This window comes from Rhinoraja longicauda, chromosome 3 (assembly GCF_053455715.1).
Source record: "Rhinoraja longicauda isolate Sanriku21f chromosome 3, sRhiLon1.1, whole genome shotgun sequence".
NCBI classification, from domain to species: Eukaryota; Metazoa; Chordata; class Chondrichthyes; order Rajiformes; family Arhynchobatidae; genus Rhinoraja; species Rhinoraja longicauda.
The window spans coordinates 83,783,571-83,799,970 of NC_135955.1; the positions used below are offsets into that span (position 1 = coordinate 83,783,571).

Genomic DNA, 16,400 nt, shown 5'->3' on the forward strand with positions numbered 1-16,400 from the left:
CTCTGGAGACCATGGATAGGTGACTTTTTGGGTCGGGACCCTTCTTCAAATGGAGGTTTGTTTGGTAGATACTAGACTGGTCATTGGGGGGGAAAATGGAAACTTGAACACTGATTACAGTTTAAAATTACAAGCGCTGCGAAGGTTCCGCTAAAACAAATTAGGTGCTTCCTGTGATATGCAGATTGATTCTCGTGATTTTTATAAGAAGTCAATTGAATCTTGACTCAGGCCCGACTGCATAAGTAGCATGTCTCTCTGCTGCCAAGTTGGAGCAGATGGTCGGGTGATAACTTTGCAAACAAGTATCTAGACAATCGGGAATGACATTTCAGCACTGGAGCACCATAGATCATGTGAGGCTGACAAATGATGGCTAAAACCCAACCTGTAACATCACCTTGTACACTGTCAAGTGATACTTTCAATGCATACATTAATACAGTTTCAGTTCAGTTTAGTTTATTACCACATGTACTGAGGTACAGTGAAAACCTTTTTGTTGCGTGCTATCCAGTCAGCAGAAAGACAATACATGATTACAATCGAGCTATTTACAGTGTACAGATACATGATAAGGAAATAACGTTCAGTGCAAGGTAAAGCCAGCAAAGTCCGATCGAGGATAGTCCGAGGGTCACCAATGAGGTAGATAGTAGTTCACGACTGCTCTCTGGTTGTGGTAGGACGATTCAGTCGCCTGATAACAGCTAGGAAGAAACTGCTTTCATTGATGGTCTTTTACGACATCTTTCATGGGTGCACTTTGTCCTTGGAAAAGTCTGAAGAAGGGTCTCGACCCGAAACGTCACCCATCCCTTCTCTCCGAGATGCTGCCTGACCTGCTGAGTTACTCCAGCATTTTGTGATGCCTTGTCCTTGGAAAAAGTGCGACTACAGATTTGGGTTTAACGATGCCTTTAATGGTGCAGTTTCATCCATGTGGATTGCAGCACATGCTCATATATTCCAAATTATTGCATGTCATTCTCATTTCCAGCAGTACAAGTACTGTGACAGGGGCAGGCAAAATAACCTACGACTGCTTGCAAATATATTTCTAAAACATAACCAGCCTTATTTCGATGTAATTTTTCTGTCAAATACATTGCAGTGTTCCCTGAAGCATTTTCTAATGCATCAGATATATCTGTGATGACAACGAGCTGAAATCTAATGGCTGTACATAGCCTGGTTGTGCCATTCTGCTGCATTCAGCTCTGCTGACTGCGGACACACTACCTGGCACATTGAGTTTGTGCGTCAGCATTCTGGGGTAGAAATTAATGAAAAATCAATCTGTGTGACTGCAGTGGTTGCACTGTCCACTATAACCTAGTTTCGACATTATCTTCTACATTGCTGCTCCAAGTGATGGCACTGTTTAAAACGGTGAGTAGACTCCGAGAGTTTTAGTTTCATGTTTCAGTTCTGTCTGAAGGATAAAAGTAAAATGCTGCAAAGGGGTTTCTGCAGCTCTGAGGATATGACTGATTGGAGTGCTGAACTGATCCGAGCACTTATATTGTACCCATTCGTCTAACCCTGGACTTTTTATACCAGTAGTAAAATATATAAAATAGATGTCATTTCAAAATATTTAAGGCATTAACCCGACGAATGCTGTGAACAAGTCTGTTTCTACTTCTCTCTAATAATATGAGTGTCCTTAAATAATGTGGCAACTGTAATTTAAACTGTACTTTAGCTTTTCTTTCTCTGTAATTTGTGTGGGAATTCTGTAAGGAAATTGCTGATGTTACTAAAACAGGATTTTAATAACAATTCATAGTCCATGTTAGTACTTATCCAGTTAAATTTCACTGTGGGTTAATATAAAGATCGTTGTGTGTGTTTGACTGCAGCGTGTTCAAGACAATTTGCAGCTGGTGAAATCTCTGCTCATTTATTCAATTACCCAAATTCCTTTAGTTTTTCCCACAGTGAAGTGAATCTCTGCAGTCTCAACGATGACTTCTCTGCTGTTACTTGCTCTGCTGTCCGTCTGCTGGGCTGATTCTCATTTTAACCTGAACTTCACAGACTCAAAATACTTCAGAACGATCTACATTGCAGGTAAGGGCACTGAGGCAGAGGGATAACCAATACCTTTCTTTAGAGAGTAGCAATCACTGTATTATACATTAATTCTTGTATTCATGGATTCATGTAAAACTCTGTTTGAATTAACTGATACTGCATTAAAGATTACAGAAAGTAATTTAATAAATATATATTGACATTTAAAGTATTTGAATATATAATAAATGCAATGTATTGTACATTATATATGAATTACTAAAACCATTGTCTATTTGTTTAAATGTTTTTGCTGCATATATGCCTGATAATTATTCCACATTACTATTTTAAGCAGTACTCACCAGGTACCAAGCAGAATTCTACAATCCCCTCCTTCACTCTGCATATTATGTTAAATTGGTATAACACTTCCCTTCTTCACAGTAGGCTCTCAGTTTTTTATCAGTATTGCCAGCTGTTGTTTCTGTGCCTGCTGTGAATGTCTCAGATATAATGAAATCTGTGGCCTTGACTCAGTACAGATCATAGTGCATGTTTCCAACCATGCCAGGTTTTACCAACTCCTTCTATGCGAAGGAAAGTTCAAAGCCAGCTCATCACATCACTCCAAAAAATCTTCCACAAAAAAAAATGGGGGTTGCATTGAAGTGAGCAAGCATGGTGGCCATTTTGCAAGTGTCTTGAAATGAAAAATGGGCTACATGACTAAAGAACTTGGCTTTTGTTAAGAGGTGAACCTATCATTAAAGAATTCCTTGTTCCTCTGTAATTTGTGGTCTGTGACCATTAATGTTCACCAGGATCGGTGGAATAATCAAGATCTTGACTTGACAGCTCATCCAATGGATGCTTTCTCACATAGCGCAGTACTGCTATGAATTCCTATCTTAGATAACCTGCTCAGCTCTTGCAATTTTTGATATTTTGTAGATAGCACAATTTATTAAGCCAAATATCACAATTGATAAGGCATAATTATGGACCTGGTAACCTAAATTTGTTAATTTCTTGTTATTGGACATCTGTAAATATTGTATTGAATTCCATTGGCTAAAAATCACAGAAGCCTTTTCGATAATCGTGAAAATAGCAAACTTAGTTTTACCTAGCTAACTTTAAGAAACATGATGGATTTGCCTTGCTCTGGGAACAGTTACTGTTCACTAAGTAGCCCATAGTGACATTACAGAGTGCTCACAATTATGGCACTGTCATCGTCAAATGACCCACCCTAGCTTCCCCCATTATTTTGCTTTAAATAAGAATTGACTTTACTTTAGCTATATTCTGCTTTTTGATCGAGTAACCAAGTGTACATATAGCTGCTGAGATGATAGAGAAAAATGAAGATGGAGTTTAAAAAATAGGGAAATTAAGCTGCAATTGAACAATACATTGGAGAGACATGTGGAATACTGTCGACAATTTTAATTCACTTACTGTCAATAGAATGAAGCATTTGCTCTGGAGCGAATTCAGAGATTGATTCCTGGCATGAAAGTGTTTCCTTATGACGAATGACTAAGGAAGCTGAATAAGAGTTCATAAGAATGGTGTTCTTATTGAAATATATTGGTTTTTCATGGGGCTTGACAAAATAAATGCTAAGAGGATATTTCTCTTCATAAAAGAATCTAGAATCAAATAGCACTGTTTTGAAGCAGAAGTCATTGTTGTGAATCAAGAAAGAAAATAGGATACTTTTCTCCAAACAACCCTTTGGAATTCTGTACACCAGGGGGTTGCAGAGGCTGAATCATTGAATTTATTCATGGCTGGTTTTGGAGAGACTTTTGGAAATCATCGGAATCAGGCAGGAAAGTTGAGGCTAAGATCAATCAACCACACGATTTTTATATTGTGGAGCATCCTCAAGAGGCTACATGATCTGCATATTTCTTATGCTCTCATGTTGCAATATTAGCATCTGACTGGTGATTCTATCATGGTTATCATTCCATTCCGCTGATGAACATTGAAGTGGCAGTACCTCAAAATGCTACAAGGACTGCATTTTCAACCAGATAGGTGACTAGCCCCTGCCATCTCCTAGAAGGAGACGTAGCCTTTCCAGTCTCTAGATGGTGCAGGCAGTAATAGTAACTCAACTCTGATGCTATTGGCATCTTTAACGTCCCCCTGTGTATGCCGTGCCATGGAGAGAAAGTTGCTTGCACTTAATCCATTTCAACTACCAATAACTGCATCAACTATCTTCCAGAGGAACTTATTTTGTCTTGATTATGCATGCAGTTTTGCCTAGATGCAAAAGGTTATTGATAATTTGAGGAAGGACATTCTTGCTATTGAGGGAGTGCAGCGTAGGTTCACCAGGTTAATTCCCAGGATGGCGGGACTGACATATGATAAAAGAATGGATCGACTGGGCTGAAATTCACTGGAATTTAGAAGGATGAGCAGAGATCTTATAGAAACATATAAAATTCTTAAGGGATTGGACAGACTAGATGCAGGAAAAATGTTCCCCATGTTGGGGGAGTCCAGAACCAGGGGTCACAGTTTAAGAATAAGGGGTAGGCTATTTAGGACTGAGATGAGGAAACACTTTTCAGCCAGAGAGTTGTGAATCTGTGAAAGGCAGTGGAGGCCAATTCACTGGATGTTTTCAAGAGAGAGTTAGATTTAGCTCTTACGGATAACGGAATCAAGGGATATGGGGAAAAAGCAGGAACGGAGTACTGATTTTGGATGATCAGCCATGATCATATTGAATGGCAGTGCTGGCTCGAAGGGCCAAATGGCCTACTCCTGCACCTGTTTTCTATTTTTCTATGATTGGTCACACAGACAAACCCCAAAGTTACGGCCATTCCGGTTATGGAAACTCGCCCTTAACAGAACTCACAAATCACCAAAGATACTAGAGGAACAAGATAGACCACTCGACCCTAAAAACCGTAGTATGTCATGGCGCCATTTTAGTAGGCAGAAACTTGCAGAAACATTTTAAAATAAAAATAACAAAAATCTGTGAATTGATAGATGAGATATATTCTGCATTTTAATAGTGTCATCACAAATACTGTTCCCCCAAAACACTGATTACACTGCGAGAGGCATTATGGATGGCGGGTTTTTGCCTACTGAAATGGCGGACGTTACGCTCCTTTGCGTACTACACTTCAGTACAGGCGATTTCAATGGAGTGGTCCATCTTGTTCCTCTGGTATCTTTGGAAATCACGACCAAAAATTTGAGATACAAAATAAAAACTTGTTCTCATGGAATCTGCGAGAAAGAAAAGGGAAATAAATCAACACAAAATGTATTTATTTTCATCTCGCAATTCTTGATACGTGCGTAGTTGTTGTGACTTTGTCTTCAGGAAAATCGCAATGCAGCCCATTTTCTAGGAGCGCGACTTCTCCTTGACGCGGTGTCACCTGTACATCCAACAATGCACCCAGACATAATCCGATGGCTTACATTAACCATGGAGAATCCAGCCCTTCTGTATTCAGGTGGATTGTGGCCATGTCCTGAAATCACATTTTGTCAGCTCTTGATTTTCCAGCAGCTCACATAATAGATTTGTCCTGAGTCTGATCAGTTAAAGTGGAAGAGTGGCATTGCTAGAACAAAACTTGCAGGACACAAGTTATAGGAGTAGAAATAGACCATTCGGCCCATCGAGTTTACTCCGCCATTTAATTCTGACTGATCACTGCCTCCTAATCCCATTCCCCTGCCTTCTCCCCATAACCCTTAACACCCATTCTAATCAAGAATTTGTCTATCGCTGCCTTAAAAATATCCACTGACTTGGACTCCACAGCCCTCAGTGGTAATGAGTTCCACAGATTAACTACCTTCTGACTAAAGAAGTTCCTCCTCACCTCCTTTCTAAAAGAGCGCCCTTTAATTCTGAGGCTAAGACCTCTGGTCCTCGACTCTCCCACCAGTGGAAACGTCCTTTCCACATCCACTCTATCTATGCCTTTCATTATTCTGTAAAATTCTGTATTTATTCTGTGTACTTATTCTGTACACGACAGTTACTAACATTCCTGCTGAAGTAACCCCTGCACTGATCTGGGGAATATGTACATGTAAGAACATATTCAAGTGTGTAAATGTGAGGTGCTGCACTTTGGGAAGCCACATGTAAGGGGATTATTACAGTTAATGGCAAGACCCGTAATAGCATGGATGAACCTGTGGTGCATGGCTCCCTGAAAGTGGTGACACAAGCAGATTGAGCGGTAAAGAAGGTGAATGGTATGCTTGGCCTCATCAGTCGGGGCATTGAGTATAAAAATCGGGAAGTCACGATGCAGCTCTATAAAACTTTGGTGAGGCCAAATTTGGAGCAAGACATGCAATTCTCACCCCCTTACAGGAGGAATGTGAAGGGTTTGGAGAGGGTGCGTGAGAGGTTTGCCAGAATGCTGCCTGGATTAGTGGGCGTTAGCTACAAGGAGAGGTCTGTCAGGCTTCGATTGTTTTCTCTCGAGCGCCTGAGGAGACCTGATAGAAGTACAGTATATAAAAGTAGGCGGCACAGTGGCGCAGCGGTAGAGTTGCTGCCTTACAGCGAATGCAGCGCCTGGAGGCCCGGGTTCGATCCCATCATGGGGTGCTGTCTGTACGGAGTTTGTACATTATCCCCGTGACCTGCATGGGTTTTCTCCGACACTCCAAAGACGTACAGGTATGTAGGTTTATTGGCTTGGTAAATGTAAAGAATTGTCCCTAGTGTGTGTAGGATAGTGTTAATGTGCGGGGATCGCTGGTTGGCGTAGACCCGGTGGGCCGAAGGGCCTGTTTCCGCGCCGTATCTCCAAACTAAACTAAACTAAACTAAAAGGCATAGAATGAGTAGACAGTCAGCACCTTTTCTCTCCAGGGTGGAAATTTCAGTGAGAGGGGAAAATTGTAAAGCAGATGTGCAGGGCAAGTTCTTCAGACGGAGTATGGTCGGTGCCTGGAACGTGCTGGAGGCAGATGTGATAGTGGTGTTTACTAAGCATTTAGATGGGCACATAGTTATGCTGGGAGTGGAGAAATGTGGATCACATGCAGGCAGATGAGATTGGCTTATTTTGGCATCATGTTCACAAGAAAATAGGAGCAGGAGTAGGCCAACCGGCCCCTCGAGCCCACTCCGCCATTCAATACGATCATGGCTGATGCTACCCCAACCCCCTTCCCACTATCGCCCTTCTTCCCACCCAAAAGAACTGTGTGATCTCCTGGGAGAGGCGAAAAACCGGATAAAAACCCAGGCCAGTTTGGGAAAAAAATCCGGGAAATTCCTCTCCGACCCCAAGCTAGGCGATCGAAACTTGTCCAGGAGATTACTCAGGTCTTACTATACTAACCATAGTTCATGTCCACTTCCCTGCCCGCTCCCTGTTACCCCTAATTCCCTTGTCTATTAAAAAACAATCTATTTCTGTTTTAAATTTATTTAACGTTCCTGCATCCACAGCTCCCTGAGGCAGCGAATTCCACAGACTAACCACCCTCTGAGTGAAGAAGTTTCTCCTCATCTCAGTTTTAAAAGAGCCCCCTCTTATTCTAAGACTATGCCCCCTAGTTCTGGTCTCCCCGATCATCGGAAACATCTTTAGCGCATCCACCCGATCAAGGCCCCTCACGATCTTATACGTTTCAATAAGATCGCCTCTCATTCTACTGAACTCCAATGAGAAAAGTCCCAACCTACTTAACCTTTCCTCATATGTCAACCCCCTCATCCCTGGAATTAACCGTGTAAACCTTCTCTGCACTGCCTCCAGAGCAAGTACATCCTTTCTTAAATATGGACACCAAAACTGCACACAGTATTCCAAATGCAGTCTTACCAACACATCACAGTCATTACGGGCATAAGGACCGCCATAGGGTAGAAACCGCCATAGGGTAAATTTTCAGTGCCATTCAGGTAATATTTCTGTTACATGGACAGTGCAACTGAAAACCATAAAGACATGCTGTTCTCAACTGTGACATGCAATTCTCAAGTTTATTGATCTGCCGTCTTCACAAAAAATATCATATAATCCGGGTACATAATTCTGAAATGTTGCTAAGTTTTCAGAACTACATGAAATATAAGTAGAAGATGCCTTTTCAGTCTTAACAAAAGCTATTCCACATGAAAAAATGAAGTGAACTCACATTTGGACACAAAGTGCTGGAGTAGCTCAACAGGTCAGACAGCATCTGTGGAGAACATGTTCACCACAGATGCTGCCAGACCTATTGAGTTACTTCAGAACTCTCTGTCCTTTTTCGTAAACCAGCATCTGCAGTTTCTTGTTTCTGCATTTTCACTAACGTGCATTTGTCCTTGGTTGCCAAAAATAACCAGTTCCTGCAATTCTGCTGAATAATATCCATCAGTCTTCACACCATGCTTCCTGAAGGCTAAAACGTACACATTCTTTGCTGTGCTACACAATTCTCTCCTTGAAACAAAACAATAAAATGCTGGATGAACTCAATGGGCCCTGACGGCATCTTTGGAGGCAGAGGTTTCATGTCAAGACCCTGCATCAAGGTTGTGTGATTCCCTCTTGGAGATCTACTGTTGAGTTTAAATCTTGTCACTTTCCCCAGAGTAACATTATGAAATAAATATCTTCACCACAAGGCCTGCAGTGGTTTAAGGAGATGGCTCACTGATTACCCCTTATGGGCAATCCGAGACTAAATGCTGGTCTTGTTATCATCCCACAAATGATTTGGAAACCCGCTCTTTTCTAAACTGCCTATTCCTTCATGCCAGGAGGCATTTACTCGAGCCACAAAAAGCTGGAGTAGCAGCGGGTTAGACAGCATCTCTGGAGAAAAGGAATAGGTGTCAATAGACCATAGACAATAGGTGCAGGAGTAGGCCATTCGACCCTTCGAGCCCGCACCACCATTCACGGCGATCATGGCTGATCATCCACAATCAGTACCCTGTTCCTGCCTTCTCCCCATATCCCTTTAAGAGCTCTATCTAACTCTCTCTTGAAAGCATCCAGAGAATCTGCCTCCACTGCCTTCTGAGACAGAGAATTCCACAGATTCACAACTCTCTGGGTGTCGTTTCGGGTCGAGACCCTTCTTCAGATTGGTACCGTATTGATTTAAATAATGGACTGGACATTTAAATGAGTTATCTGCACATTTCCCCTTCCTGCATTTCCCCTTCATGCTTCATATGGTTCAGCAGTAAAGCTATTTCATGTTCTAGTCCAATTAATGACACTGTGCTGAAGAAACATGTGTTATTGTTGGCTGGGAGATTTACCGTGGAGTTTCCCTAGATTGGGGTTGTTAAATATGATTAATATTCCTCTGCAGATGCTTCCAAGTCGGTACTGGGCTGGTCTGTAATCGTGCAGTGAATGGTGCATTTTAGAAAAGTCCTTCGTCATTATTTATACCAAACTTCAAATTCTACCGAGCTTTTGGTGGTTTTCTGGCATAATTCCAGCAGAACACCCAGGGAAATGACAACGCAATGGATGATCAGTAGAATTTGTGTGAAGTTTCAGGGCCTGCATTGAGGAAATAACTTCTCTTTGCTGCATTCTCATTTGCATAAAGACATCTCCATAGCAGTGACTATTTTTCCTTTTCAGTTCTATTGCCTATTCTCTATTACTCGCTAAATTATCATGCTTTCAGTTATCCAACATTTGCAATGTCAACATAAAACATCCCTTTTATAACTATACATTTGTTCTGCATCTACCAATGTTGATAGTGCATTATAACAATAGTAGTTTAACATTGTCATTGATGGTTTATTTTACTGTTCTCCAAGATTGCAGTTGCATAACAGGGAATTGTTATCAAAGCACAGTGATGCCCCATAACATAACCAATAACCAATAATGAAAAACTCTGCCTGAATATCTTTCTTATCCCAAAAAGTCCTTTTAGACAATAGACAATAGACAATAGGTGCAGGAGTAGGCCATTCAGCCCTTCGAGCCAGCACCACCATTCAATGTAATCATGGCTGATCATTCTCAATCAGTACCCCGTTCCTGCCTTCTCCCCATACCCCCTGACTCCGCTATCCGTAAGAGCTCTATCTAGCTCTCTATTGAATGCATTCAGAGAATTGGCCTCCACTGCCTTCTGAGGCAGTGAATTCCACAGATTTACAACTCTCTGACTGAAAAAGTTTTTCCTCATCTCCGTTCTAAATGGCCTACCACTTATTCTTAAACTGTGGCCCCTGGTTCTGGACTCCCCCAACATTGGGAACATGTTTCCTGCCTCCAACGTGTCCAACCCCTTAATAATCTTATATGTTTCGATAATATCCCCTCTCATCCTTCTAAATTCCAATGTATACAAGCCTAGCCGCTCCAGTCTTTCAACATATGACAGTCCCGCCATTCCGGGAATTAACCTCGTAAACATACGCTGCACGCCCTCAAAAGCAAGAATATCCTTCCTCAAATTTGGAGACCAAAACTGCACACAGTACTCCAGGTGCGGTCTCACTGGGGCCCTGTACAACTGCAGAAGGACCTCTTTGCTTCCAGTCAAATCTGGCCAGCTCCTGCCTCATGCCTCTGTAATCCCCTTTGCTATACTGTAATGTAGGCAGCAGATTCTCTGCTGAAGGTGCTTCCATAGTTCCATAAGGGACTGAGTTGAGGATGCAGACCACGTGATCATAAAGGACTCATGAAATAGTTTTTGATAAGGATGGTGTACCACTTGGAAGCAAACTCGTATTTGCATGGGTTGCTTTCCTGCTCTTTCTTGCTTGGAGAGATCTCAGACTCCATTCAACAATTTTCAAATAAAGTTTCCTGATAATGCCTTTTGGTTAAAGATGCAGCAAATGTTTAACTCCTCTGGCAGCAATTCATTTTTCAAAGTCAATTTATTAACTCACTGTTGCACCAGGAAACTGTGAAGGTACTCAATGAGTGTCGGAAAGAACAGCATTTTGTGTCTATCTAAGGTACTCAATGAGACTGATGGAAAAACCATTAATGCTGTCAGCCATAGTCAAACCATAGGGTAAATTCTGCTCCACCACATAAATCTCGTGTCTGTGCACTGTGAATGGCTCCATTGGAATCATGTATTGTCTTTCCACTGGCTGAACTACCCAGCTGCATCAAAATGAAAAAATAGCATGCCCTCCAAGACCTGATTACTATACAATGAGGAATTTTCTTTAGCTACTCTTCAGAATAAAACGTGAGTATGGGGCTTGTCAATGGCCAAGTCTTTGCCAACAAGGTGTTAACCCATTATTTCCAGAATTACAACATAAGAAATAAAAGCAGGAGTAGGCCATTCAGGGTTTATGCCTGCTCTGCCATTTAATGAGATGACGACTGACCGTTTAACTTCGTGGCACATTACATTAATGTCATACTCCTCAATTCCTTTAATATTTCAAAATCTATCGACCTCTGTCTAGAGTCATTTAGCAGAGGCCGTGATGTTGGCAGCTACTGTAACAGATATACTGATGACAAAGCATCTTCTTCATGAGATCAGTTTATTATAGTGAAGTGTGGTGGACTCTTGCATGTACAGATTTTACTGACAGCCTTGACAACCAATGTTTTGCTGGTGGGTCTCTGCCTGTGACCTCCTTTTCCTCCCCCTTTTCACTGTTCCATTCCCCATTCTCCGACATCAAACAAGAGCAAATTGAAGATAAACCATGCTTCTTTTATCCCATGAGTGACTGGGAGGGTTTTAGCCTTATTTTCTTTATTTTACTCAAAATAGGATAAGGGTATCATTGTACAGTATTTACTGTTCACCGACGTGCACTTTCGAAGATGATGAGTCACTTCCTTGAACTACTGCAGTACTTCTGGTGAAGATCTTCCCACAGTAATGTAGGGAAGGGAGGATTTAGACCCTGTGAAATTGAAGGACGCGTGACATATTTCCAAGTCAGGATGGTATGAAACCTGTTGGGGAACCTGCAGGTACTGTTGTTTGCATCTGCCTGTCTGTTCTTCTTTGGTGGTAAAGGCTTTGAGTTTGAGAACATCTTTTGGAACAACTTAGGTGGGTAACCGCAGTGCATTTGTAGATAGTTCACAATAAAGACACCATGTATGAGTGGTGGAGTGAATGAATGTTTAGCATGGTGGATGGGGTACCAATCAGATGGGATGCCTTGCCTTGGATGAGTACAAGCTTCTTAAGTGTCAATGGAGCTCAGCCTATCAATGCAAGTGGGGCATGTTCCGTTACATTCCTGCCTTGTGCCCTGAGATGGAAGGGTGCAACCATGGGGCGTCAGGAAGTGAATTACTTGCCACAGGTTACCCGGCATCTAACCTGCTCTGCATCCACAGTATTTATGTGGCTGGTCAAGTTGAGTTTCTAGTCAATGGTGGCATCCAGGGATTTTAATTTTAGAGGGCTTGGCAATGTTGATGCCATTTGGTATCAAAAGTAGCTAGTCCAACTCATCTTGGAGATAGTCATCATCTGGCAATTCTGTATCAAAAATGTTGCTTTCTACTTATCAGCCCATGTGTAAATATTGTCCAAGTCTTGCTGCCTGGAGGCATGGACCGCTTCATTTGATGAGTTCCTAAAGGAATTCCCATTTCTGACCTTATGATGTAAGGAACAGAAGGCGATTGTCCCTTGAACACTGCAGCATTGTCCTCTTGTTGGGATGATTTAACTTTGACACCAATTTTCTTGGTGTGATGTTTGATTCTAACCATTAGAATGTTTTCCCCTGACAAGTTTCACCAGGCTTTCTTATTGGCACACTCTGTCAAATGCTGCCTCCATGCTAGTTCTGAACATGGTCCAGAGTATACCGATCGAGTAGTGATCATCTAAATGAGATTGGTCTTTTTGGATTTTTGTTTAGAGATACAGCGCGGAAACAGGCCCTTCGGCCCACCGAGTACGCGCCACCCAGCGATCCCCGCACATTAGCACTATCCTACACACACTAGGGACAATTTTTACATTTACCCAGTCAATTAACCTAAATACCTGTACGGCTTTGGAGTGTGGGAGGAAACCGAAGATCTCGGAGAAAACCCACGCAAGTCACGGGGAGAACGTACAAACTCCGTACAGACGGCGCCCGTAGTCAGGATCGAACCTGAGTCTCTGGCGCTGCATTCACTGTAAGGCAGCAACTCTACCGCTGCGCCACCGTGCCGCCCATCTTGTTTTTAGAGAAGGTTTTTTCACCCCCCGCTTTTTAGGTAACTGCTGGTGTTGAAACTATATTAGAACAGCTGGAGGCATGGCTATTTCTGGGGTGTAGATCTTCAGTACAATATCTGGAATGTTATCTAGTCCAGAGTATTTTTGATATGCAATGCTCTCAACTGCTTCTTGATATCACGTGGAGTGATAAGGCTTGGCTGTTGGGGAGTTCAGGAAAAGCTGAAGTGGACCCTGCATTTGCACTTGCACTAAATATATGGCTAAACACTGGTTTAGGTATTTTCTACATGGTTGGAATATTCAAGTTTCAGTCGTTAGGTTACATTTTTAAATTTTTTGTTCATACCAGGATTGCTAGAATTGAGGATACTGAGGAAGATTGTCAAAGGTCACCAGGTCATAGGGAATAGGAGTAGAATTAGGCCGTTCGGCCCATCAAGTCTACCCTGCCATTCAATCATTCCTCCCTCCTAACCCCATTCTCCTGCCTTCTCCCCATAAGATCCTGTCAATCTCTGCCTTAAAAATATCCATTGACTTGGACTCCACAGCCTTCTGTGGCAAAGAATTCCACAGATTCACCACCCTCTGACTTTTGAAATTCTTCCTCATCTCCTTCCTAAAAGAACGTCCTTTAATTCTGAGGCTATGTCCTCTAGTCCTTGACTCCCCCACTAGTGGAAACATCATCTTCATATGCACTCTATCCAAGCCTTTCACTATTCTTTGTGTTTCAATGAGGTCCTTCCTCATTCTTCTAAACTCCAGCGAGTACAGGCCCAGTGCCGACAAACGCTAATCATAGGTTAACCTACTCATTCCTGGGATCATTCTTGTAAACCTCCTCTGGACCCTTTCCAAAGCCAGCACATCATTCCTCAGATATGGTGCCCAAAATTGCTCACAATATTCCAAATGCGGCCTTACCAGCACCTAACAGAGTCTCAACATTACATCCCTGTTTTTTTATACAAGCCCTCTTGAAATAAATGCTAGCATTGAGTTTGCTTTCTTTACTACCGATTCGACTTGTAGATTAGCTTTTTTGGGAATCCTGCACCAGCACTCCCAAGTCCCTTTGCACCTCCGATTTCTGGATTTTCACCCCATTTAGAAAATAGTGTACACCTTTATTCCTACTTCCAAAATGCATGACTCCACACTTTGCCACACTATATCCGAACTGCCACTTCTCTGCCCATTCTCCCAACCTGTCCAAGTCCTTCTGCAGAGTCCCTGCTTTCTTTACACTCCCTACCCCTCCACCTATTTCCATATCATCTGTAAACCTTGCCACAAAGCCTTCAATCTCCTCGTCCAAATCATAAATATTTAACATGAAGAGTAGCGGCCCTTACGGAACTCCACTAGTCACTGGATACAGTGGAATGTAGATCAGCTACAGAAATGTGGGAAGAAATGGCCGATGGAGTTTAATCCGAGTAAATGTGAGGCGTTACACAATGGGAGTGCAAATGTAAAGGGGAGACCTAAAGGTAGCAAAAATCACCTAATAGCAAGACCCTTAACAGCATTGATGTACAGAGGGATCTTGGGATCCAAGTCCATAGCTCCCTTAAAGTGACAACACAAGTAGCAAGAATGGTAAAGAAAGCATCTAATATTTTCTTCTTTTGCCTTCTGCTCCTCTTGAAAATCATGAAAAAAATATTTGCTTTCATTGACTCTTCTTGTTTTGCCTCCTCGTGTTCACTTTACATTAGTTTAATTTATTATTGTCACATGTACTGAGGTATAGTGAAAAGCATGTTGTTGCATGCTATCGTGCCACTGAGGAGAAACGCAGTAGGACGGAGGAACTTGGAGGAGTTACTGGAAGTGTCTTGAGAGCAGTTGAAGAAGTACAGAAGGTACTGTCGTGTTTGGAGGTAGACAAATCTCCAGGGCCTGATCTGATATATCCGAGGACATTGCAGGAAACGAGAGAGGGAATTGCAGGAGCCCTGGTTGAAATTTACAAGTCGTCCTTAAATACAGGAGAGGTGCCGGAGGGTGGCAAATGTTGTGCCTCTTTTCAAGAAGGGCTGCAGGAAAATGCTGGGAACTATAGGCTGGTGAGTTTAACAACTGTAGTTGGTAAGTTACTAGAAAGTATTCTGAGGGAAAGGTTATTCCAGGCATTTGGATGGGCAAGGGCTGATTAAGGATAGTCAGCATGGTTTTGTATGTGGGAGGTCGTGTCTCACAAATCTGATTGATTTTTTTGAAGACGTGACCAAAAAGGTTGATGAGGGCAGAGCTGTAGATGTTGTATACATGGACTTCATTAAGGCGTTCGACAAGGTTCCGCATGGTAGGCTGCTCTGGAAGGTTAGATCACCTGGGATCCAAGAAGAGCTGACTGAATGGATAGCAAATTGGCTCCATGGAAGGAAGCAGAGGGTGATAGTAGAAGATTGCTTCTCAGACTGGAGGCTTGTGACTAGTGGTGTGCCTCAGGGTTCGGTGTTGAGCCCGTTACTGTTTGTCATCTACATCAATAATTTGGATGATAACATACAGGGCAAGATTAGCAAGTTTGCTGATGATACAAAAGTTAGTGGTTTTGCAGATAGTGAAAATGGTTGTGAAAGGTTGCAACAGGATCTGGATCAATTGGCCAGGTGGGCAGAAGAATGGTTGATGGAATTTAATACAGAAAATGTGAGGTGTTGCATTTTGGGACATCAAACAAGGGCAGAACCATCACAGTAAATGGTAGGCCTCTGGGTCATGTTGTAGAGCAGAGGGATCCAGAAGTACAGGTGCATGGTTCCTTGAAGGTCGAGTCGAAGGTAAATAAGGTGGTAAAAAAGGTTTTTGACATTTTGGCCTTCATCAGGCGGCACGGTGGCGCAGCGGTAGAGTTGCTGCCTTACAGCGAATGCAGCGCCGGAGACTCAGGTTCGATCCTGACTACGGGCGCCGTCTGTATGGAGTTTGTACGTTCTCCCCGTGACCTGCATGGGTTTTCTCCGAGACCTTCGATTTCCTCCCACACTCCAAAGACGTGCAGGTTTGTAGGTTAATTGACTGGGTAAATGTAAAAATTGTCCCTGGTGTGCGGGGATCACTGGGCGGCGCGGACTTGGTGGGCCGAAAGGGCCTGTTTCCACGGTGTAGAATCTAAATCTAAACCTAAAGAAGTTGGGAGGTCATGTTGCAGTTGTATAAGACATTGGTGAGACTGCATTTAGAATTTT

At 42.5% G+C, this 16,400-nt stretch overlaps 1 protein-coding gene across 4 annotated transcripts in view; it reads left to right on the plus strand.

Moving 5' to 3' along the window:
• Window positions 1-16,400, plus strand: part of hapln1b (hyaluronan and proteoglycan link protein 1b) — a 105,350-nt gene that overhangs the window by 45,893 nt on the left and 43,057 nt on the right. For 2 of the 4 annotated variants that reach the window (XM_078396542.1, XM_078396543.1), the window contains exon 2: window positions 1,933-2,076. In XM_078396542.1, coding sequence (XP_078252668.1) covers window positions 1,971-2,076 — 106 coding nt within the window. In that variant the 5' untranslated portion in view covers window positions 1,933-1,970. Of the gene's footprint in view, window positions 1-962; window positions 1,393-1,503; window positions 1,634-1,932; window positions 2,077-16,400 lie in introns of those variants that run through there. The other 2 variants (XM_078396540.1, XM_078396541.1) reach the window with 2 other exon arrangements.